This window comes from Phacochoerus africanus, chromosome 9 (assembly GCF_016906955.1).
Source record: "Phacochoerus africanus isolate WHEZ1 chromosome 9, ROS_Pafr_v1, whole genome shotgun sequence".
NCBI classification, from domain to species: Eukaryota; Metazoa; Chordata; class Mammalia; order Artiodactyla; family Suidae; genus Phacochoerus; species Phacochoerus africanus.
The window spans coordinates 89,402,047-89,426,899 of record NC_062552.1 but is presented as its reverse complement, the minus strand read 5'-3'; the positions used below and the strand labels follow the sequence as shown (position 1 = coordinate 89,426,899).

The 24,853-nt window shown below is 46.3% G+C and overlaps 1 protein-coding gene across 2 annotated transcripts in view; it reads left to right on the top strand.

Annotated features, from left to right (window-relative positions):
• The window catches only part of SLCO3A1 (solute carrier organic anion transporter family member 3A1), a 322,035-nt gene extending 301,929 nt beyond the window's left edge, over positions 1-20,106 (top strand). The window contains exons 10-11 of one of the 2 annotated variants that reach the window (XM_047795306.1): positions 9,448-9,690; positions 19,456-20,106. In XM_047795306.1, the coding sequence (XP_047651262.1) occupies positions 9,448-9,690; positions 19,456-19,538 (326 nt within the window). In that variant the 3' untranslated portion in view covers positions 19,539-20,106. Of the gene's footprint in view, positions 1-9,447; positions 12,042-19,455 lie in introns of those variants that run through there. The other variant, XM_047795305.1, reaches the window with a different exon arrangement.
• The last annotated feature ends 4,747 nt before the right edge of the window (positions 20,107-24,853 follow it).

The window sequence follows — 24,853 nt, the reverse complement described above, 5'->3', positions numbered from 1 at the left end:
TCTCTGAATGGAAGTCTACAGAGTGGAGTATCCAAGGAGGAGGAACCCACAGTCACAACTCCTTATAAAAAGTTTGGGCTATATATGGTGCACAGGATATTATTAATTAAAACAGGAGGAGCAGGATGAGGAGCAAGTAGGGAGTGGTACAGACCAACACTGTCCAACACAACTTCCCGTGCTGGTGAAAATACTCCACATCTGTGTCACATGGGGCTCTTGAGCACTTGAAATGTGGCTTCTGTAAACTAGCTTTACTTCATTTTTATTTTCATTTAAGTAGCTGTGGCCAGTAGCTGTCATGCAGGGCAGTGTGGGTATCAAGGCTCAGTCTTTGATGCACCACCATTGGTGAATCTGAGCTTGAGGAAGTGAAGGTAGCAAGGGGAGACTACTCTTCACAGACGCTTGGCTGTGAAGACTCAGGAGTGAATGCAAGGTAGTCTTCCCTTGTTGTTATAAATGCCACTGGAAAGGAGTCGTTAGAAAGGGCAGAGGCAGAAACTGCGGTGGCCTGGGTCAGTGTGACACCAAGAGCTTCCCAAGCAGCCAGTGGCAACCCTAGAGTCAAGTGGGAATATGGTTGGTGATATCAATGACAGGCGCAGTGGAAGGAGTGTGGAGCAAAGAAATTAAGGACAGTGTTCACAGGGGGGCTGCAGTGATTGACCATGGGGCCTGGGCTGGATAAGGAAGAGGTGGGACTAGGAGACGGGAGAGAGGACAAAGAGATCACTGAATGTAGTAATTCATAGGAAAAAAAGGATTGGAATCTGGGGCCAAAGCTTTGTTGCATGAGAGATGTCAAAACCCAGGGTGCAGCAGTATGACCAGAGAGGATGGGAACAGCCTTGACATCAACGATGAGTTTTGCCTTTTTTTTTTTAAAGGGCTGCACCCATGGCATATGGCAATTCCCAGGCTAGGGGTCGAATCAGAGTTGCAACTGCCATTCTACCCCACAGCCACAGCAAGACTAGATCTGAGACCTACATCACACCTCACAGTAACGCTGGATCCTTAACCCACTGATCAAGGTCAGGGATCAAACCCACATCCTCATGGATACTCAGTGGTTTGTTACCACTGAGCCACAACGAGAACTCTGAGGATGAGTTTTTGAAAGCTTATGTCCATGGAGAAGTTCAGGTCATCCTGGACAGCAGTGGAAGTTGAGTAGGGGAGACGACTGAGCTAGGTAAAGGTAGGAAATTCAGAGCAAACCAAATGACCTACTCAAAGCAGAATGCCTGATGTTATCAAATCCGTCCTTGGCTTGCATCTTTTTGCAAATGCCTTGATCACTGCTTTGCTCTCTGGATGTGGGCATAACATCCACTCGAGGGTCTGATCCAGAATCTTGCTCTTGGAGTCTACTGCATGCCATAGGTGTTACATCAAATTAAATGAATGGAGGCAAATATTCACTGAGATCCTGCTGTGTCCAAGAACTCTTTTAGATGCTGCAAAGGATATAAAAATAAACAGGAGTCAGAGCCTGCCTTCAGGGGGCTCCAGTAGGAGAATGAAGAAAGTATAGGGAATAGATAGGGCTGGAAGAGTTTGGACCTTGATTTCAACGGAAAATAGATTGGCTGAATAGTTGCCAGTGTGAAAGGCATGACAGTATGAGGTGGAAGAATGGATATACATTCAGAATTCTGATTTAGGAAGATCAGCCTGGAAGAAAGGTGCAAGGTAGTTCAGCAGGATGCAAAATAACTAAAGCATTGAGATAAAAAGAAACCGACTAGGGTAAAGCAGCAGGATTATAAGGCAAGAACAGACGGAAGCCATACTGTGGTGGTAACATCTCTTGACACCCCACCCTGACCCCAATGACTAGATTTGAGCCCCTGGGACTGAACCTACAGAGAATCTTTTAATAGGATAAGGTAACAGCCACAGTCAGATGTCTCAGGGGAATTATGAGTGCTGGGCTCACCACCACGAACTCTCTTCCCACAAATGCCTGCTCTTAGTTTTCCAGAACAACCAGCTGGGCAAAGAGCACTGGGAAGGTCAACCTCAGGGTGCACCTCTGTACACAAGGTTCATTCCTGAGCAGATGCTCCTTAGGTCTTGGGTGACTGGTGATGAACTAGTCTAGGAGAAGTACATCTTGGAAGCTTCTGCTATGGTGCATCAAACGTTTGTTGAGCTCCTATTGTGAAGTCTAGAATATAAAGAGGTTCTAGAGGCAAGTGAGAGAAACAAACACATTGGAAGTAAGCATGGTGTGCGGGAGACCCCAAGTAAGAGGCTGTGCCCCCAGCTGTAGGATGTTTGGGCACGGGTTACAGGGGCTAGGATGCACAGGAGACCCCTTCCACTCACCTCTGCATTTATTTGCTTATTCGGCAAACATTTCCTAAGCACCCATGATGTGTTTGACCTCCTGAGGGACCTGCACCAAAGATCTCCTTCCTGACCTGTGCTAAGGTGACACCACATATTTGCCATGGAACCCTCTGCCGACAGGCACACCCAGGTTGAGTCCAGCTCTGCCATCTCTGGCTGGGAAACCTTTGGCAGGTTATTTAAGCCTTCTGAGCCTCAGTGAGTTTTAGCAAGGCACCCAGGAATGAAATGAGAATAGTTCCCCCACAACTTCTCCTATTTAAGAAAAGTGAATGTTAGGCCCATGTCGACAGTCCATTCTCTTTCTTGGCATCGCTGAAACAGAGAAACTCCTCAATCCTTTCAAGAGAAGTACTTTTTTCCCCAATAGCCCTCTGTCTAGCTCGCACTGGACATAACAGTAATTCCATTAGGTTGAATAGAGAGTCTGTGGTGAATTCAGGTCTTGGCAGTTAAGCTGGGAGGGAAATGTAAATGCAAGAGTAATTTGCAGCTTCCATTTTGTCCCATAAAGGAATGTGAATTTATTTTTCTTACAAAAGCCTTTCAATTCACCTTTTAAGTTTAGACCAAAGAATAAAAATAGGCCTGGCCTTTTCAGCCCAGGGTTAGTGAATTAAGTAGCCAAGATACAAGACCCTGAGGTTTAATCTTTGTTAATAGATTTCAGGAAAACAGAGACAATTTCCTTAAGCAGTGCTGAAATTTCTGCATTGAAATATGGCTGCAATTTGGGCTCCAGTGTAATAAGTAAGATTTAATCCTTTTAATATTCTCTGTAATAGCATGTAACAGCATCGAGCCTCCGGATACCCTCCCCAACATATGGTGGGTTCCCAGTGATGAGACCTTGGTTAATGCCTGCTTCCTGCATGAGTTCCTGAGGAGACACAGGAAGAACAGAACATAAAAGGGAGAGGTCTGCTCCTTCAGGCTCCAGGGAGGAGTGTGTTCTTTTACAATATAGTTTCTAGGAGTTCCCATTGTGGCTCAGTGGTTAACGAATCCAACTAGGAACCATGAGGTTGCAGGTTCGATCCCTGGCCTTGCTCAGTGGGTTAAGGATCTGGCGTTGCTGTGAGCTGTGGTGTAGAACCCAGACGCAGCTTGGATCCCGCGTTGCTGTGGCTCTGGCATAGGCTGGCGGCTACAGCTCCAATTAGACCCCTCCCCTGGGAACCTCCATATGCCACAGAAGTGGCCCAAGAAATGGCAAAAAATATATGTGTGTGTGTGTGTGTGTGTGTGTGTGTGTATAGTTTCTAAAGAAATACTGTATCATTATCACCTGCCTCCTTATTCCTTAGGTCACTTGAGGGCCTAACAGCAGACACAGGCACTAACATACACCTGATCCACGCAGCCTCCTTGTTGCCAGAATTCTGTGCCAAACTGAAACACAGAGACGGAGTTTTGGGGAAAGGAGGAAAAAATAACTTTATCGCTTTGCCAGGCAAAGGGGGGGCCATAGCAGGCTAATGCCTTAAAGACTGTCCCCCCCCACTTCTTAGAAAGAATTGCGAGTTTTCTAGTAAAAAGGAGAAAAACAGGTTTTCACATAGGAATCAGGATTGGGACAAACATGCATTCTTCTTTCTTTGGGGGAATCTTAGTCATCAAAGCTGGAGTCAGGAGATGTCCATGATGGTGGTCTTCTGGGTTATTGCCGCGAATAAGAATACTTGCAAAAAAGGGCAGATGGATCAGAGAGTAGAACCAACCAGGAAAGTTCCTGAAAAACATCATGTGCTAATAATCTTTAACCCACAGGGAAGTATGCTGAGGGTGCCTAATCTTTAGCTTACAGGAGACTGTGTTTAGGGTGCAGTTAAACCAGGGAGAAGGACAAGGAAGGCATCTAAGCTGTTCAGTTTTAAAGTATTCTTCTTCTTCTTCTTTTTTTTTTTTTTTTGCTTTTTAGGGCCACACGCATGGCATGTGGAGGGAGGTTCCCAGGCTAGGGGTCTAATCGGAGCTGCAGATGCAGGCCTACACCACAGCTCACAGCAACACCAGATCCTTAACTCACTGAGTGAGGCCAGGGATCGAACCCGCAAACTTACAATTACTAGTTGCATTCGTTTCCACTGTGCCACGACAGGAACTCCTAAAGTATTCATTTCTAAAAGAAACGTAAGGAATATCACTTTTCTCTTAGGTAGATGCCCATATTATTATGTGTATTCCTTGAGAGGGAACCAGGATCCTGCCCCAAGGCTGTATCATTGTTGCTTGACTGTTCCTCCCTTCCCTGATCAGCAACTGTCTGGACCTGTCCCTAGGAACTCAGTGAAGGTCATGGTGACCGAAGGAGGCCCATTTCCTAAGAACGAGAAATGGGGGATGCAGAAAGGTCCTTGCACCCAGGAGCCCACAGGGCTGTATCCAGTTTCATCCCTTCATGGTAGCAGCTGATTATCCTCCAAAACTGACTTATTCTTAGCATGTGACAGATTCGTGCCAGTTGGGATTATTTGCTGAATCTTGGCTGGAAGGATGTTCTGAAAATCTTTCTCCGGAGATGGTGATGTAAGACAAGTTTTGGAGTTCCCACTCTGTGCAGTGGGTTAAGAATCCAACTTCAGCGGTTCCTGTCACTGTGGAGGCGAGGGTTTGATCCCCAGCCAGATGCAGTGGGTTAAAGGATCTCGTGTTACTGCAGCTGTCACGTAGGTTGCAGCTGCAGCTCAGATTTGATCCTTGGCCCAGAAGTTGCCTTATGCCTTGGGAGTGGCCATAAAAAAAATTTATTTAAAAAAAAGGAGTTCCCATCGTGGCTCAGTGGTTAATGAATCCGACTAGGAACCATGAGGCTGCAAGTCCAATCCCTCGCCTTGCTCAGTGGATTAAGGATCCGGCATTGCCATGAGCTGTGATATAGGTCGCACATGTAGCTCAGATCCCACGTTGTTGTGGCTCTGGCGTAGGCCAGTGGCTACAGCTCCAATTAGATAGCCCCTTAGCCTGGGAACCTCCATATGCCGCAGGAGTGGCCCTAAAAGGCAAAAAGACCCCAAAAAAAAAAAAAAAGACAAATTTTCATTGATGCAAATGAAAAGCCAAAGAACAGAAAAGGAACCAGATTTGTTGAGATGCCCACAACATGAGGGCCTTTCACAAATGCTATCTCAACTTTGCAAAGATCAGAACTCCCTGCATGTGTGGGTGTGTGTGTTTCCCCTGCCACACTTTGCAGAGACCAGAACCCCTGTGGAAAGCTTCAAAACCAGGCTTCAAAACCAGTGATTCCCAGAAGCTCAGAGGAAGGGTAAATGTTTTCTGTGTAGCCCTGGAAATCTCTGATAAGAGCTCTAAAATCTTCTCCTCAAATCAGCAAACTTTGAATTAGCAGGAAGGAGATAATTGGATTGGGGGTTTTGAAATACCAAGCCTGGGAAAAATAACCTTTCAACCTCAGTTTCTCTGTAGGTATAATAAGGGGGTTACGGGGAGTTTGTGCTGTATTATGAGCACCCCATGCAGTGTGGGGTGGGGGGAGTTGGTAGACAGGAGTTACTATTATAGTCATCACACCGTAGCTGTGTCCCATTGGTACCTGGGGGACCAGCATCATGCAGGGGCTGCAAGGGCTTTTAGAGGGTCCCCCCGAATGGTAAACACATAAAAATGAGTGGCCGGGAATTCCCGTTGTGGTGCAGCGGAAACAAATCCGACTAGGAACCATGCGGTTGCAGGTTCGATCCCTGGCCTCACTCAGTGGGTTAAGGATCCAGCGTTGCTGTGGCTGTGGTGTAGGCCAGCAACTGTAGTTCCAATTTGACCCCTAGCCTGGGAACCTCCATGAGCCGCGAGTTCGGCCATAAAAAAAAGAGTGGCCATGTGTGAAAATTAATCACCAAGTGGAACTGCCTTCTGTCATTAATCAGATGAGTTCTAGGATAGCAAAGGCCTCTAATAAAAGAGATCTAGCAAGTTCTTCATCTCTATACACCTGGAATCCAGGACCTGAGCACTAGAGTTCCCCTTTGGGAAAGCATTTGAAGTCAATAAAAAAGAAAAGATGAATTTGGCAGCAAAGGAAGCTAATATTTTCTCTCCAGAAACATAGAATCTCATAAAGGTTATGAGGTACTACTTTCAAGGTACTCAGCCTAAAGTTTATTCTAAACTTTCACCTCCGAGTCACCTGGACAAGATGAATCAGGAAGCAAAAGTTCTGGCCATGTGGAAGGACCAGACCCTTGCATAGCACTCCCCTCATTTGTACCAGTGCTCACCTTGACCCTGACCAGGCAAGATCGTATTAGTTCCATTTGAAAGATCAAGAAACTGGGGCACCAAGAAAGGTGACTTACCCTAATCTTTCAGCTCCTTAAGTCAGAGGGTCTTTCATCTCATCCACAAATGCTCTCCAAAATATTGAGCAAAATATGAAAAACTTTGCCAGACACTTAGCTTTCTAATTTCTGTTTGAAGGCTTCTTCCAACATTTTCCAGGGCCCTGTCATCCAATGGTAGAGCTTGACAAGGATAAAATCAACACCGTTAGCACATAGAAGTATGCCCTACTATAAGACAACTGAATATCATAAAAATTCTCACTGGGATACAGATATGTGAAGGAGTTACATACTGGCACTTTAGAGGGATTTTTTTTTTTTCTTTTGGTTTAAGCAAGTATTAATGGTCGCATTAGAATGCAGATTTCCTCCAGTGTGCTTAAACCTGACTTGCCCAACCTGGATTTGCATACAACTCTTCAGCACCTGTGCACTGTGGACAGGGGGCCCCTGTACCATCCATTCCCTTGGCAAAGCTCATAGCAGAAGCGTCATGCTCTTATCTTCTCATTACCCGTTGATGGGCAGGTGAGGCTAAAGAGGCAGAAGGAAGAGGAGGGAGGAGCGTGGGGAATGCATCACCTAGTAAGACCCCGACGAATGGAAAGGTGAATGGATCGGCATTCTCCCCTTGGGCCATAGAAACAGGCCAGATGAGTTCCACTGATCCCCAGTCTATCCATAATCTAAATTGGCTCCAGATCATCATTTCTTTACCCCATCATGGGGAGTGTGGCTTCGTGTCTCTGGCGGCTGCCATGGCCGTTCCACCAGTTGGCCCTTTTTCAGTTAAGAAAGGCATTTGTTGGGGAGCTGGGAGAAGACACTGGTTGGTAAGGTAGGTCTCAAATACCTGGGCAGCCTTTAGGACAGAGAATGATAGAAATGCGAGTTTCTACCACCAAGGCCAGGCTGACCTGGAAGCTGCAAAGAAGGAATAGGTTGTGTGGGATTTTGAGCTTGGGGCTTATGTATTCAATCAAGCTGCCAGGGAGGTTTAATGAGGTTTCAGTGAAAAATCCTTCTTTTGGTTTTTTTTTTTTTTCTTTGGCGTTACAAGCAAGAGTTGGAGAGCGCTAAGGGTAAGTGCTAAGGTGCCTGGGCCCAGGGAGGAAGCCCTGCCAACCTCATCACACTGATGGATAGTGCAGCCCTCCCCCACCCCATCCCAGGCCTGTCATTAAAACCAAAGAAACAGACCCACAGACTTAGAAAACAAATGTATGGTTACCAAAGGGCACAGTCAGGGGAGGGATAAATTAGAAGTTTGAGATTAGCAGATACATGCAATTATATATCAAACAGATAAACAACAAAGACCTGCTGTATAGCACAGGGAAGTCTGTTCAGTATCTTATAATAACCTATAATCAAAAAGAATCTGATTTAGCAGGACTTTCCTTAATTTAAAAAAGTGAAACTTGGAGTTCCCATTGTGGTGCAGCGGTAATGCACCTGACTTGTATCCGTGAGGGTGTGGTTTTGATCCCTGGCCTTGCTCAGAGGGTTAAGGATCCAGCATTGCTACGAGCTGTAGCTTGCAGATATGGCTTGACTCTTGCATTGCTGTGATTGTGGTGTAGGATACCTCAGATAATTTGAATGTGCAGCCAGGCCTTTGCGCTTGAGAATAACAGACACGTGAACACAAACAGTAACATGGAACTGAATTAAGGGTGGTGAGCAGTTTCCGTCTAATCTGCCTTTTTCGATGACTGGTTGTAAGTGCCTGGAATGATCTATTGTCAAGGTTTTAAAACCAGGTCCCAGTTCAGAAGGAAAAATATTCTGATCCAGTGGTGATATCTAGGGAAAGGAAAATTGTATGCATGCAGATACCTTTTAAAAAAAAAAAAAAAAAAAAAAAAGCTGCCCCTGAAGCACATGGAAGTTCCCAGGCCAGGGGTCAAATTGGAGCTGCAGTGGCAACACTAAATCCAAGCTGCCACAGCTTGTAGCAACACTGGATCCTTAACTCACTGAGTGAGGCCAGGGATTGAACCTGCATCCTCACAGAGACAGCTCTGGGTCCTTAACCTGCTGAGCCACAATGGGAATTCCGTATGCAGATATTTTCTATTGTAAACCATATACACATGTATATTTACAACCGTGAACACATACTTCATGTCTATCTACGTGTGTGCACATGGATGTATGTGTATACACACACACGTAACGTATAATGTACTTGTTTTCAACTTCTAGTCCCTCTGGGGTTCCAGCTCCATCCTCTCAAGAGCACACATAGCCCTGAACACCCCGTGCAAAAGAACAATGCACAGAGTACAATGCAGTTTCCTCTACAAGGTTGCACTTCTTTGAGTGAAACCAAGAAAACCTCCCTTAAAGGAAGACTCTCTCTTCCTTCTCAGATTCTCAGTGGATGATGGCGATGATACCAGCTGCCACTTATTTTTGTGTTTACTGTGTGCCAGGCACGAGTCTAAATGCTTTCCCTGTATTCAATGACTCAACCTTCACAGCAATCTGATGCTATTAACCCCAATTAGTAGATGGGAAAGCTGAGGCCCAGAGGACTTACATAACTGGCACAGGTTTGTGCTGTAAGTCAGGCAGAGCTGAGATTTGAACCCCAGCAGTTCCACCTCCCGACAGGGTCCCCCCCCCCCCCCCGCCCCGCGCCGCAGAAACACAATATGGCCCGGGAGCCCTGTGGTCACATAGGAAGACACATGCACATAAGAGGGAGGAGACCCCTTCTCTCCATCCAATGGGCTGGCAGAGCGGGAATATTCATTAGCGGTCCTTTTCCCTCTGACAGGCTTCATCCCCCCGCCCCTCATCTTTGGGGCTGGCATCGACTCCACCTGCCTGTTCTGGAGCACGTTCTGTGGGGAGCAAGGCGCCTGCGTCCTCTACGACAACGTGGCCTACAGATACCTGTATGTCAGCATCGCCATCGCGCTCAAGTCCTTTGCCTTCATCCTCTACACCACCACGTGGCAGTGCCTGCGGAAAAACTATAAACGCTACATCAAAAACCACGAGGGCGGGCTGAGCACCAGTGAGTTCTTTGCCTCTACTCTGACCCTAGACAATCTGGGGAGGGACCCCGTGCCCGCCAACCAGACACATAGGACAAAATTTATCTATAACCTTGAAGATCATGAGTGGTGTGAGAACATGGAGTCTGTTTTATAGTGACCGAGGAGGGTTGAACTCTGTATTAGTCATCCAAGGGTCATATTTCCTAAAAAAAAAGAAAAAGAAAAAAAGAAAAAAAGTTTCCAAAAAAAACAAAACAAAAAAAAACCCACACAGAGACACACACACACGTACACACGGCACCTTTATCCTTTTTCTCAAAATCAGAGCCAGACAGGATTCAGAATAAGGAGAGCGTGGGATCACGTGGTTGACGTGCGACCTTGGGGCTCAGAGTCTACTCTTTGAAGGCACCTCAATGGTTTTTCAGGATGCTGACAGCTGCAAGCAACAGGCACTGCCAAATTCAGGGAACAGTGGTGGCCAGCTTGGAGGACGGACCTTTCTGGATATACACACACATACAAAACAAAAAAATACTTTTAAAAAGTCTACTAAAAAAAAAAACCCAAGTTGACAACATTGCCAGGAAAAGCATTAGTGACACACCCGGTGCCACCCTCCCTGTCCACACAGGGTACAGGGGCACGAAAGTCGGAGGAGTGGAGGCCTGCTCCTCTCTAACTTTTGCAATATGGGTCGCTGTGTAGACGACTCACCCAGTCTACATGTGGTTCAAGGCCCCAGAGTTCTCTCAGCGATGCTAAAGGGTGACCCATGCTGGAGTCTGTAATTGGCACCTCTCACCAGCTCCATTTCCATTTTCTCAAGACTGAGGGCCCCCCCGGGGGGCCCGGCGTTGGGGGGCCAGCACCACCCCTTCCCCAGCAGCACCTCCCAGCAGGGGGTGCCCCCTCCCCCAGCCCCACAGAGTGACCTCAGGAAGCAGTGGGCCTCACCTGGCTATGACTGACCTCGCTCAGAGCCGGTGAAACCCAACCTAGTCCAACTCATTTGCTTACATTTGCCAAACATTTTGCCATTTTTAAGAAGAAAAAAAAAAATGCCACGCATATGAATTTCAAACTGTTGTATGTATAACCCTCTGATACTATTTTTAACTACTTCTCAAATCTGTGTTAACCCTTCAGTCACTAACACAGTTCTCTAGGCCGAGTTTATTAATGCTGGTTGCTTTTACTTTTCTCCTTTTTTTAATGCACCAAAAATATAATGTGATTCAAGGGATGCAATTAATCTATTGTAATGTTTTTATCATTTTATCCTCATTCGGATATTCTGTGGAAACGAATATGCAGTGTATTAACAGAAGAAAGAAAATGCTTGAAAAAGAGAGTGGATATGCAGCCTGCCTTTAAAAGAATCACATTTGAGACAACAGGGGATAATGTGATGAATTGCAAATGTGCCTTCTCAATTTCTTTCCCCTGATTCAGTGATCACTGTCATGGGAAGCCCTTTCATATTCCTGTTTCACATGCCAAGAGACGTTCTTTTCAGCCTGTGGAGGAGGCACATAGTTGTGGGTTGTGTGTTCTGGGGATAGGAGAGAAAGAACGGTTCCCTAGCACAAGCTTTGAGCAGCCTGTGGTGTCTGGGATAATGAATAGACCCACAAGCTCCTGGGAGCTTCCACAACGTCCACTGCCTGAAAATGTCCGTAATGTTTTCAGGGTCAGTCTTGAACTAAGAGTCCTTTGTGTGTGTTTTGAAAGTGACGGAACCTCAAACAGCTGGAAGCAAACCCACAGTTGTTTAGGGTAAGAATCATGAGAAAACCTCTTGCAGCCAGCAAATGGGGCCCAATGAGGCCATTTGCAGAAGGGGCAGAGCTTAGGTGAGAGCACAGGTACACACACAAGAGCCCAGTTAATCCACTTTCTGTGCCTTTATGGTGACCTTGGTCCAGAGCACATCTGGCCCTGGAAGGACCCCAAGGGTGGGTGGGTTGGTTGGTTTGCTTTTTCACCACTGACATGTATTTGCGGTTCATCTAGTGACAGACCAACCAAAAAAAGAGTGGAAGAAGAGAGGGGTGTTGTACCAAAATGTTAACAAACCCAGTAAATAGGGCAGTTTGATTGACAGCCCCAAACGAGGGAAAGAACCACGCATGGAGCAAATGCCCAAAAGAGAAGCTGGTGTGGTGACATGGGGCCACAGTGATCAGCTGCTGGGGACAGGATGCTTCTGCAACAGCCCTTTCATCTGTCTTGCTTGAGTCTGTCCTTGTTCCTGAAAATGGGACACTCCTCAATATGCTGACTCGTTAAAGTCATGATTGTTCTCCAGCCAACTTACAAAGTATGTATGCTTTGTCTCTGCTCCAAAAGCTGGGATTCCATCTTGTATAGGTGTGCGGTTGGTTTTGTTTTGAAAATGTATTGCTAATGGATGACTGTCCTCTTGTAAAAGATTGTGTAGTTCTCCAAACACAGTCCACACCCACTGAGGCCACAAGACCTCGGGTTTTACAGGGCTATTTGCTTTTTAAAAAAAAAAAAAAAAAAAGGTTTTTGAAAACTCTTTGCATTTCAGATATTTTCCCCAAGATTCTAAGCTGAATAAGATGTTAGGATGACAAAAGAAAACAACTCCTCCGGGGCAAATCCGGGGCTCAGTTTTATTAGCAATCAGATAGACATTTTAAGTCCCCTCTTTTAAGATGGCTCTAGTGTGTATTGTTGTCATCTTTAAAAATTTTGATTTCTCTCATATACTCCAGAACCGAAAACCTAGTCTAGCTTTAATTTTCCTTTTGTGCTACAAAAAAACCCTTGTGCATACCCTGATCGCTCCAGCTCCTTGGCTCTTTGTTTGGTTTTGAGCAGGATTTTGAAGGGAAGGATTTCCTGGAGAGAGTGCCCTTGGACTTACAGAAAACAAAAATGTAAGGGACGGAAGAACCTAGAAAGTGAATGTGAATACTCTCTCTCTTCCGCTCCAAACCCCTCCACCACCTTAGTGGAAGGTGTCCAGGGATGGATGGAAAAGGCTCTCTTGGCTGCAGCATGTGACAGATTTGTGTCGCTCCAAGAAGTTTTCTGCCCATATTATTCCTGCATATGAAATGAACACATTTTATAAAAGGATCTGTCTCTGGGGAACCGGGCTTGCTGTCTTCTTCCTGCCAAGGCTGACAGGGAAGCCCAGCAGCCTTGCTGCCTTCTTCATGCCTCCACAGAGGAAGGCTTTGAAGAGTCCAGGCACCCCAGGGGACATGGCCACTCCAGGAGGCAGCAGCATATGGGCTTTCCTCACAGCTAACCAAGAAGCCAGAGAGGCCTCTGCCCGCGGGGTCCCCTAAGGAGTTTGCTTGCAGCGCTCAACAGGCAAAATAATGAGAAACCAAGAGCTTCTAAGGATTCCTTTGATAGGCTTCCCAGTGTCTTCAGAGCAGGAAGGAATGTGCTTCTCCATAAAAATTGCTTCTTTCTCACCGCCTTCTGGTGGCATTGCCTCCCCTACTAATGATGTGTACAGTTAAGTGGCGTCTACATTCACATGGCTGATTCCACTTGCCCCTCTCCGGGAATGACCTAGGGTGTCCCCTCACTCAGCCATGGCAGGATTTCCCCTGCCTTCATGGTGGGAAGCTCTCAGGCCCAAGGGTACCTGCAGAAACGTCCCATACAGGGAACCAGCCGGTCCCTGGAGTGGGAGCCATGCTACTCCTGAGGAATTTTCTCAGGAAAAAGATTCTGCCATGGTTGCTAATGGATTATCTTCTATGCTTCTGAAGCAAGCCATTCATGAGGAACACACAACATGGAAATATGTATATAGATATACTCACAGAGAACCCCTCCGAGGAAAAGCCCCGTGAGCCTGCAGGGCTGGTTTTCTCGCTGCCTGCAGTTCAGGTCCCAGGAAGGGTGGTTTCTTTTCCACCCAGTCAAATTCGTCAGGTGGGCCTGTATCCCAAGCCCTCTTTGGGCGTCTTGAGTGCACTCCTGAGCAGCGTGAAACAGCACAGGTCAACCTGGAGAAATCAGTGCAGCCAATCATCCAGTCCAGAGCAGAGGGACAGGACAGGGTCCGCTTCTCTCTGGTTTGGTGGTGTTATCCTGTATTTTATCTTTATTTGTAAGTGTGGTTTATCATTGTTTGTAAGTGTGGTGAGATGAGGCAAAAACCAGGCAAGCAGTTTTTCAGTCCAACAGACAGAATATTTGCCATCTTGCGCTGTTCTTACCTGTTTGGATGGTTTGGGAGAATTAGCTATCGGTCCAGAAGACAGTAGAAGGTACCAAATGCAGAGTAGGGGCTTGATTGCTCCTTTGACCTCATGTCACTACCTCTCAACAGCCTCCTCTCAGCCAAGATCTGTGTTTCCCTTTAGGTTAGAATCCAAGTCAGATACCTAAGGGGTGTCACATTTTCCGAGAGAGGGTGCTAGTGAAATTAAATCTGGCTGGGAAATTAGTTTGGAACGTAAAGAGAGTCCTTTTCCTCCCCTCTCTGCTTCTCGCTCCTTGATCCCTCTGTATTCACTTCTTCTAACTCAGTTCAAACTCTAAATCCTGAACAGCTACGAAGACTGAAACTCTGAGCGCCACCAAGCCCTGATGACAGCCTTTGCACTTTGCTTCCCAGGGTATTATGGTTGCCCAAGAGTAAACTGGTGAAACAGAGTAATGTCTAACCAGCAGAATATAAAGGAAGATGTTTTTGCTTAGATGCCTCTTACAGGGCCTGTTGCTGAGGATCACACGTGGAATTTACACTGTCTGCATGCAGCCACCCGCCCACGCCCCCCTTTCTCACATTTGTAGGTGACCTCTGAGCGCTTGGTTATTGTGGCAGGGAGGACACGAGTTAAGAAGCCTAAAGTGAGGGAGTTCCTGTCGTGGCACAGTGGTTAACGAATCTGACTAGGAACCATGAGGTTGCAGGTTCTATCCCTGGCCTTGCTCAGTGAGTTAAGGATCCAGCGTTGCCATGAGCTGTGGTGTAGGTCGCAGACGCTGCTCAGATCCCACATTGCTGTGGTCCTAGTGTAGGCCGGCCGCTACAGCTCCAATTAGACCCCTAGCCTGGGAACCTCCATAGGCCGCGGGAGTGGCCCTAGAAAAGAAAACAGAAAAAAAAAAAAAAAAAAAAAAGCCTAAAGTGGGGAACTCGCAAAAGCAAGAATCTTCCAGCTTCTTAGAAATCTGGGACTGCCATGGAGACAGGCAGAGCTCATGCTTCTCAGAGGCCGCCCACATGGTAGCATGGTTTTCTTTGCAGGATCCGTGCCATTTGGGAGAGCATTGTATGAGCCTGATATTTTCCAAACACGTATTTATTCACTCACTCCTTTAATAAAATGTTCACTATACGCCAGGCCCTACACTAGGTACAAAGGTTAATAAGTCATGGTTCCATCCTACAAGAACTCACAATTTAATAAGTCAGACCAGAACACAAACAAAAGCAATGTAATAGTCACTTTAAGAGCCCAGGTCTGCCTGTCTGTGTCTGGGTACCGGGATGGCTGATTCAGGGAGCTGGGAAGTTCTGCCTCACGGTGTTAAGGGTCAGGAAGCTCCAGAGAGTGGATGGTCTAGAAACCAAGAACGAGAGAGAAGTGGGTGTCTTCCTGGGAGACGGGGAAAGAGCCCTTCCATTAAGAGGACCAGCCGAGCAGGGTCACAGACCTTCTATAAAGGGCCAGGTGGCAAACCTCTTAGGCTTTGAGGGCCATGATGTCTGTCACCACTACTCAACTCTTTTGTCTTAGCATGGAAGTGGCCCTAGACAATGCCTAAACAAATGAGTAGGCTGTGCTCCACTAAAGCTGTATTTACAAGGCAGGCATTTGCTGGCTTTGGCCGAGGGAGGGCTGTAGTGTGCTGATCTGTTCTGGAAAACGGCTGAGGTCTGAAGTAGCAAGGCATACAGGCTGGGGTGGCTATAGCAGCAAAGGCTGCTGTAGCATGGGCTGAGTCAAGCATTGGAAGGGTCCTTCAGCTGCAAGGACCTAATTCACATATCCCATTTTCCAAGAATGAGGTAAGTACCCCACTATTGTCAGGGTTAATAATGAAAGCAACATCGTCTTTCTCCTGGGTAATGAGGAGAATTTGAACTACACAATTTACAGTCCCTTCCAGCTCTGATGCTTACTCCCTAGTTCTACCAGAATAATCATTCTTTTTTCCTAAGGGATGGAAACAGGCATGGGAGAGGAAAACGTAGGAACTAGACAAAGAAGAGTGAATCCAGATAATGAAAAGTATTTCAAATTCCTTCTCCCTTTCCTACCAACACAAGACATTGGATTGTAAAGCTAATAGATATGCTAAGTGTAATAACTGGTAAGCACTAATAATAACTAATAATATAGTAGCTAATACTTACCAAGCACTTACTGTGAACCAGCTTATTGCTTATATTAACTCATTTAATCTCAACCATAGTTCTGGGAGGCAGAAAGTGTTTTTAAGCTTCAGTTTACAGAGGAGGAAAATGAGGCTGGGAAAGTGCTGCATCCAGCGTTGCAGGGAAACGGGGAATCCTGGAAGGGGGGCAGTGCGGTATAACAGAACACCCAAGACTCTTACATTTAGAAAGTGGGGGACCAGGAGGCAATCTGTTGTGAAGAACAAAGGCACCTAGGGTTTAGCCTATCTTTTTATTAAGGAAGGTGATGAGATTATTATTGATGGGATTAATGAAGGTGGCAAGATTTGTGGGCAGGGACAGGCATGGGCAATAAGGAGATTATCATCTTAGTAATATCCTTAGGACATACTGCAGCTGTTTATAGAATAACTTGGTTAATGCATAAGTCCTTCATCTTGTCTTTGGAGGAAACTCTGGACTTTAAAACTCTTGAGTCCATAGATATTTGCCTTCTGCAGTGTTCTGCTGTTCCATGGTTTCCAATAGGAAAGCTCCCAGAATTAGCTCAAGATCACAAAGCAGAGGTTCAAACCCTGGTCTGTGAAACCAAAGCTCAAGTTTTAGCCTTTATGAGGACTCCCTCCATACTGGGCAAGAAATGAGAGAAGCTTCCCCACCTGTAGGCACTGTCTTATCAGAAGACTCTGGCCCCTCAGTCTCACATGCCCCCTAATGTAACCACCTGGGACATGGCAACAGCTATATTCTGGCAGCATCCACTCTTTCTGTGTTATACCTGGTCTTAACCACAGAGCCCAGTGGTCAACATTTATGAGGAGTTCTACCAGAAGCAGGCAGATAAGAGGAAACAGGAGATTCCTCTGCTCTAATGCATTCTGAAATGCAGTGTCACAGTGCTGAGATGCCAGGCAGGCAGCCCTCAGCCCTGGTCGCCAGCCTCCTCTCCCACCTGGCACCCCTGGGGTCCTCAGCATCAGCCTCAGGAGCTCGGCTCCAGCCCAGGGCCTTCGGACTCACCAGTGCCGGTCAGTGGTTGGAGCTATATATTGCTCTATTATCAGATATTAGACTTTTAGGGACAAAGTCTCTAGATTTTTCCATTTTTGTATTAGATCAACAATCAATGACTCAGATCAACAATAGTTGATGATTGGCACAGATACTGAATATTTTTCTGTGAGTTAAAGTGATTATGTTCTCTTACTGGGAGCAGCTGGAAAGACATAGTAAATTTTCTGGAGATTAAACATTCTGTAGGTTGAACTTTTACTCTCCCATGGAATCCCAGAAAGTAATGTTCTTAAATTCAAGCTGACTTCATAGAAGGTAACTCTCCCAGAGATATATTTATCAAAACTGTTGGATTTCAGGAATTCCCACCATGGTGCAGTGGGTTAAGAATCTGACTGTGGCCACTTGAGTCCCTGTGGAGGCATGGGTTTGATCCCCAGGCCAGCGCAGTGGTTAAAGGATTCAGTGTGGCCCTGGCTGCAGCATAAGTCACAGCTGTGGCTCAGATTCAGGAGCTTTCATATGCCATGGGTGCAGCCATTGAAAAAAAAAAAAGACTGTTGGATTTTATAATGGAAGGCCATAAAATGAAGTGGAAGTATGCAATGTAGGAAGTTTCATTTACAAGAGGAACCCACTAACACGTCACTTGTTCTCTAGCCCAACCCCTTAAAGGAGGAGAGGGGACTGGGAAGCTCATGTTTATTAAGAGCCTGCTACCCATGTGCTGGGTGCCCTAAGGCAAGATCCCAGATAATGCTCTCAGCAGCTTCCTCACCCCAGCCCTGTGAGGTAAGTATAACTGTTTCCACTTTACAGATCAGAAAACTAAGGCTCAGTAAACCAAAGCTTCCCAAGGTCACACAGCTGGTTAGAAAGTCACTAGAGGCCAATGCCAGGTCTGTCTGACTCCTGAACCAGTGCTCTTTTTGCTTCATCTCAAAAGCTACCAAAGTGAGAACACAGATCTGGCTGCTTAGGAAGCTTCAATGAGGCCAGCAAGCCATCTGTTAGGAAATCAAGCCCCTGCCGCCAACAGAACCTGATAGTTTCATAGAGAAATGAACCAAGAGCTGCAGGGGAAAACCTCTGCCAAATTTTGCCTATAGGCACAGAAATCTAAAATGAGAAGAACTCTTTACTTTAATAAACATTGGAGACCTTTAAAAACACACCTCTTGGAGTTCCTGTTGTGGCTCAGCGGTAACAAACCTGACTAGTATCCATGAGGATGTGGGTTTGATCCCTGGCCTCGCTCAGTGGGTTAAGGATCCAGCGTTGCTGTGAGCTGCAATGAAGAAAGCATATGCAGCTTAGATGTGGTGTGGCTGTGGTATGCAGCTTCAGTTTGAGCCCTAACCTGGGAAATTCTATATGCTGCAGGTGCAGCCCTTAAAAACAAACAACAACAAAAAAACACCTTCCTTTTCTTACCTTTGCCATGTCAGCATAAATTGACCAGCCCTCATCATTCTCTGCCTTTATTCATTCTGTGCAAAGAACCAACTTCAGCTCTCTCATTTCTATCCCCCCCTCCCCCGCCTTCCCCAACTCCCTTCTCCTGAGGCTTCTCTAACAGAGCCCCTAAGAACTCAAGCCTTATGAAAGTTGAGGAAGCATGATCCAAACTGCTCAGAGCATGTGGGGTCCTGCTTCTACAAGCCAGATCTCAGCTGCAAAATCCTGAGGAAAGGCGTGACATTCCCACACTTGTCACCTTTTGTACCACTGGGTCCAAGTCTAGAGAGGACAAGGAAATGAGCAGGGGTTTCTATGGCTCCACCATGCCTGTCACAGAACAGGAAAGCTGAATGTCATGGTCATGCAGACCTACACAGCTTGTAAATCACCAGTGGGACTAAGCTGGGTTCTTAATGCATTTTAAATGAAGCCACACCTCTCTTTTGGAAGCGTGGCATAAGCTTAAAAACATTGTTCCAATGAAGAGATTCTTTCACTCAGCAGGTGGTGACTCGGTGGCTGAATGAAAAGCAAACTGGCTGGAGGAGAAAAATGACATTAGGACACCCGGAGGCCCTCCCTAGCCCTCAGCCACCTCTTCAATAGAGATTGCAGTGACAGGGTCTGTCACTGGTGACTTAGATAAGATAAAGAGAAGTTAATGGCTGTAGAAGAAACATCCACATGGGTGTTGGTATAGATTCAAAGCGAACAAGGCTTCTCAGAAAGTTTTAGCCTTGACAAAGGGCTAGGCTTTGGGGTCTGGTTCCTCGGGGTGACATGGAGCAAAACTCAGTTTTTTTATTGGCATTGTTTCCAGCTCTTGTCCAGTCACAGGATGCTATTATATAAGCCTAAAAAAAAAAAAAAAGTAGGAAAACCAGAAAAGACCGATCGATCTCTTTTTCCTCTTGGCTCTCTTCCCCCCTCCCCCCTTTAGGCACTGAGTACCAAGACATTGAGACTGAGAAAACCTGCCCCGAGTCACAGTCACCTTCAGAAGACTCCTTTGTAAGAAGCTGAGGGCCCGGCCCTCTTCCTCTTGCTGCAGAGAACAGACCTCGCGGGCCTGACTTAGAGTGCTCTGCCCTGCCCGAGAATCCAAGGGTCCCTGTATAGACTCTTTGGCCAGTGTGTGGTCCTTTGAGGCCCCAAGCCCAGGCCTGTGACAAGGACTAAGGTGGTGTCTGTGGCCAAGAGTCCTCCAAACCCTTGGAGTAGGCATTTTTCCTGGATCACTAAAGAGTAATATTGGCCTGGTGTGCAAATTTCCTTCCACCCATCCCCCCTTTGGTTCCTGTGGGGGTGGCCTGCTGACATGCTTTAGAAAACCCCTCTTGGGAACGCTTCTCTGACCGAGGGCTCCAACGATTCTTCTGCAAGCAGCCAAGGCTGGCTTTTCATAGGAGAAGGTAAAAAATATCCTGTTTCACAGAAGGGAAGGGGGAAAAAGCACATACTCAATAGATTTTGAGTGTGGCATTCTGTATTTTTGCAGCTTATATTTTCCAGATGAGTTTAGAAATACGCAATGTAAAGAACACACTGTACGTTTGCTGAAAATTATATTAAAAGCACTATTTTAATTCTTCCTCGGTCTCACGCTGTAATCTCTATTGTCTTTCTCTCATGTCTTTGAGTAGAATGATTTTAAAAGACTCTTGAGGGGAGTGTTTCTGGCTGTGTGTGTTCTATACTTATGGGCTTTGAATTATTCAAAAAGAGCACGGTCTTTGGAGCCAAGACAGACCTGGGTTCAAGTCTTCCCGAGCCCTTGCTACTGGTGTGGCATTGGGGAAGTGATCAGACTCCTCTGAGCCCCAGTTTCATCATCTGTAAAATGGGAATATTGTCACCTGCTTTACACAATTGTGGTAAGACTCGAGGGAGATCCCAGGTGAAGGCGGCATGGTGCCTCGCAGGAGAGTAGGCACAGAGAAATGGCACTTGTTCACTGCTTCCCAGGCCCTGGCTGGAATTAGATGCTCCACGGCACTGACATAGCTCCTATTGATACATTCTATTGTCCTGTACTGTCAGCATCTGGTTTTCTTTGCTGGTTCTCGCACTGCTGGTAGACTCTGGGAGAGCAGAGAATGACTTCCTCTTGGGGTATACTGCTGAGGCTAGGGCATGACATTTGGCAGATATTCATTGTACAATTGAATGAATGAATGATGAACAAACCCAACCCCAGACTCACCAACCTCTGGGGCTTTGATTTTAGCTCCACTCCCCTGAGAGAGCATTTGCCTTCCCTTCTCTAGGTCCTTAGATCCTCCCACAAGCCTCACCCCCTGGAAGGAGCTCCAGTTGCCTTCCCAGTCCTTGTGAGGCCTCTTCCTAATTGGCTAGCTTCTCCTCTGCATCCTTAGTTCATTGGCAGGACCCCTACCTCTCACATGGACAGTCAGGTTGATGCCTGCCACTGACGTGCATCTTAGAGTCCCCACTGCATTCAGTGTATCCCTGGCCCGACAGGAGCTCGGGGAACTGATGGTCACTCTCTGCCATCTGAACAAAAGACCCAGGATGGCCTCACTCCTCCTGTGAGGCCTGCCCTAATAACTGACCCACGTTCTCATATCCCCTTCCAGCCTGGGTCTTTCCCTCTACACCCCATCATTTGCAATTGAGTTTACCTGAAATCAGAGCTTTCAAGCTGATATGACTTGAAGACTGCACCCTCCTTCAGCCCTGCATTATTTTTTAGTGTGCTTGGGCGAGTTACTTTCTCTGAGGCTCATTTACCTGGAATGTTGGTGCCTTCAGGACTTCTTTTTAGCCTGACCCTGTTATTCATGTGATTGTTTATTTTTTTGCAAAGCAACATGATTTATTCTCTCCAGCATAAAAAATCCCAAGAAAATGCAATTTCAACATTTTCCATCATGATGTGAAAAGATGCTGAAACGGCTGAAAAAGTGGTTAGTGATTCCTCACGGGAGCTGGGCTTCATTTGCACTGGAAATTCAGTTTCAGGCAGAAGAAGGAAGCTGGGGAGGGTATTGCTTATGGCATCCATGCTCTCCATCCAATATTTCACATTTGTTTTTCAGCCATAGTCCAATTTCTTTTCTCTTGCTAATTTTCCCCCATAAAGGTGGTTGATTTATGGGAAATTTATTTTCCCCCCATTTTATCTGAACTTCACAAAGAACTGTTACTTATTTGGAATCCAGAGATTCATCCTTCAATATTTAAGCAGGCCTGTGAGAGAACTGTTGACACAGGTTGTTCAACTCAGGGAGAATATACAGCTTAGATTAAATTCCCAATGCCAATTCCTCCCAATGTCCTATCAGCTACCATGGACCACTAAGGCTTTGAACTACATATACATTTGGTCCATCTTGATCCAGATCTGAAAATCCAACTTGACATTTTTTTCAGTCTTCGTGAAAGGGCTAGCCATGCACTCAAGCGTTTGGCTCAACCTAAATAAAATCAGGCTGTTTTTGTGCCCTCGAATGTGGATTCAGAACCATGAGCATATCCACTTTACAAAAAACTGCCTCCCCCCCCCACCTTTTTTCCTTTTAGGCTTTATTACTTACAGAACTCCTGCTATGGAACTGTTTCCATAACTCTGCAGAGAAATGTCTATAATTAATGCAGAGTGCAGAGACTAGCTTTCCCTTTCTAAAAGGCGCGTTAATAAAAAAGTCTTAACCTTTCTAAGTTCTAATGTTCCCATGTTTGAAATGCATAAACACCTAGTTATTGGATCCCCAGAGGAGGGCTTTGCAGATCTACAAGAGTGTTTCAATGGGCACTCTCACTTCTCTTTTCCTCCTAAGGTAATTAAGGGATGAAATAAAGGAGGCAATTAACCCAACATACAAAAGCAGGGTGACAAAGGCATGAGTTCAGTTGACCAGGGATGTACAAAACTCTGAGTCCCTCAGGGACTCAGAGATGGCATGGCAGAAGCCAGCAGCCTCCTTTGGAAGAGAGACTGTAAGGCTCCTGTCTGTGGCATACCACTGAGAATTTGGCCTTGATCCACAGGTGAGGTTCCTCTTCATAACGAGTCACGGAGAACCTGACCATGGTCCACAGGTGCATTTGAAACCCCTCCCCATGAAGTGGATGCGGGAACCTGTCCTCGCGCTGTACACCCCCAGCTTAGCAATAGGCTCCTTTCTAACTCCAGAAGCTTAACTCACCCCCATGCCAACACTTCTACTTCTTTAGGGAATTATCCTGTATGAAGACAACTAAATTTTCATAGTAACATCAGTGCTCAATACAGATTAAAAAAAGAAAAGCCCCCTCCTTGCAATGGCTGCTCCTTCAGCTGTTTTTAAAACAATCATTGGCTAGCTCTTTAAGTTTGATACAAGTGGTTCAGCTTTACAATGCCATGCTAGAAAAGGAGACGGATGTCTTGAGCAGGACACTTGAGATAAGATTTTATTTAAATAGCAACTGTGGAGTTTCCACTGTGGCACAGTGGGTTAGGAATTTGGCATTGTCTTTGCAGCTGTGTGGGTTCAATCCCTAGCCCAGAGCAGTGGGTTAAAGATCTGGCATCAATGCAGCTGTGGTGTAGGCTGCAGCTGCAGCTTGGAGTCAGTCCCTGACCTGGGAACTTCCATAGGCTTCAAGTGTGGCTGAAAAAGAAAAAAATAAATAAATAAATGGCAACTGTCTCTGTGAACGTGACCCTTGAAGAAGCGTGTGGTCGCCAATCATTCCCTCAGATGACAGGAGCAGAACAATCCTGAAAATAAATGACCACGACAGGGAGGAGAGATGAGAACTGAGATTATGTGAGAGAGGGCAGGGTTTAACAAACACTCGGAGGCCCTCAATGTGACTTGGTTCCCCACCCCCCACCCCTGCCATCCTTTACATCATCTATGCTTCTTGGCAATATGAGCACTGGGGGAGATGGTTGGTATTCCTCCATCCATTCCACATGTCAAACTGCTGTATGTTAGGTTTAGAGCAAGGCCATGATTTTCAGTTAGTATAGACAGGACCCTGCAAGGTGGTCTGCATAGCGTAGGCACCCTACAGCTGGGGGCAGTAGGAAAGCAGAATGGCCTGACGGAAAGAGCAGGTAACAGGTATGCATCTTGGCTCAGCTGCTTACTAACTTTGCCAGGGCAGCAAGTCAAGTCACCACTCTGAACCTGAGCTGCATGTAACTCTGAGAAAGGGAGATTTCAATTTCCTCAGCAAAGAAATCGTGAGAAGTTAGCATATGCACAGTCCAGCATCTATCCCCAGTGGGGCTTAAGAAGTGATGAGTTTCACTGAGAAGTCTCATTCTTGGCCACTTACATACAAATCACCTTCCATTTATGAATATTTGCTACTGCTCTGCTTTTTGGAGACTGTCTTTCTTGCTGTGTAGCTACTCCTTAAATAACTTAGTCAATTTCTTAATTTTTGAGTCATCTTATTAAAATAGCTTCCCTTCATTATTAAGACCTGGTTCTGACCATTTGAGAACTCCAGACACATATTCCATTCAAGCCCTCCCCCCACAAGGGCAGGCCTGATGGATCTGTGGCTCTGAGGGCCTAAAGGGAAGAGAAGCTTGGTCTGTTCTCTCCATCCTCTTCTTTGCCTATACTTCGCTCTAGACCATGATGTGGAAGTGAAGAGAAAGGCATGGTTTGCTTACCAGACTTCCCATGGCTAAACTTGCTATTATCACCTGCCATCACTGCCAACTGAGACCCTTCTGCAAAGTACTGATGTGGAAGCAGGCAGGCCACAGTAAGTCCAGCTGAAGAAAGAGCCCATCCCAGGAGCTTCCCTGGGCTCTGTGACTTCATTTGAGAAACAGCTCCAACTGCAGGCAGATCTCAGTCGCCAGCCATGGGCTTCATTGCCCTACAGTAAGCACTTATTTCCCCAACACTGAGTTATTCTCTAGGAAACCTTTAGCCTCCAAACTCACCTTCTCCTAGCCTGAGCTTAGGCCTAGGGTAAGGAGCAGGGCCACTATAGGGCCCTTCCTGTAACAGACTGGATCCAAGGACTGTCCTTGACTCCCTCCTGCCCAGCTCCATCTCTCCAGTGTACTCCTACACCTCTCCCCAGCCTGCTCTGATAGCACAGGACAAAGCAGCACACCTCTGCATCCAGGGTGCAGGCTGTCAGCCACCCCTTCTTAATATAACTGCAAATTTTATGAGCAATTTCTTTGGGGACCCCTTTTCCTCAATTTGGGGGCAGAAAACCATTCAATGTCACTCTTAACAAACATCACTTCTCCCTGCAAAATAGTGACCTCTCACCCCCTTCTATAGACCTTTGTGTGGGGACACAGTTGGGACATAGGGAAAGAGGGAAGAGTTGTCACTGCCAGTTTTTCTGAA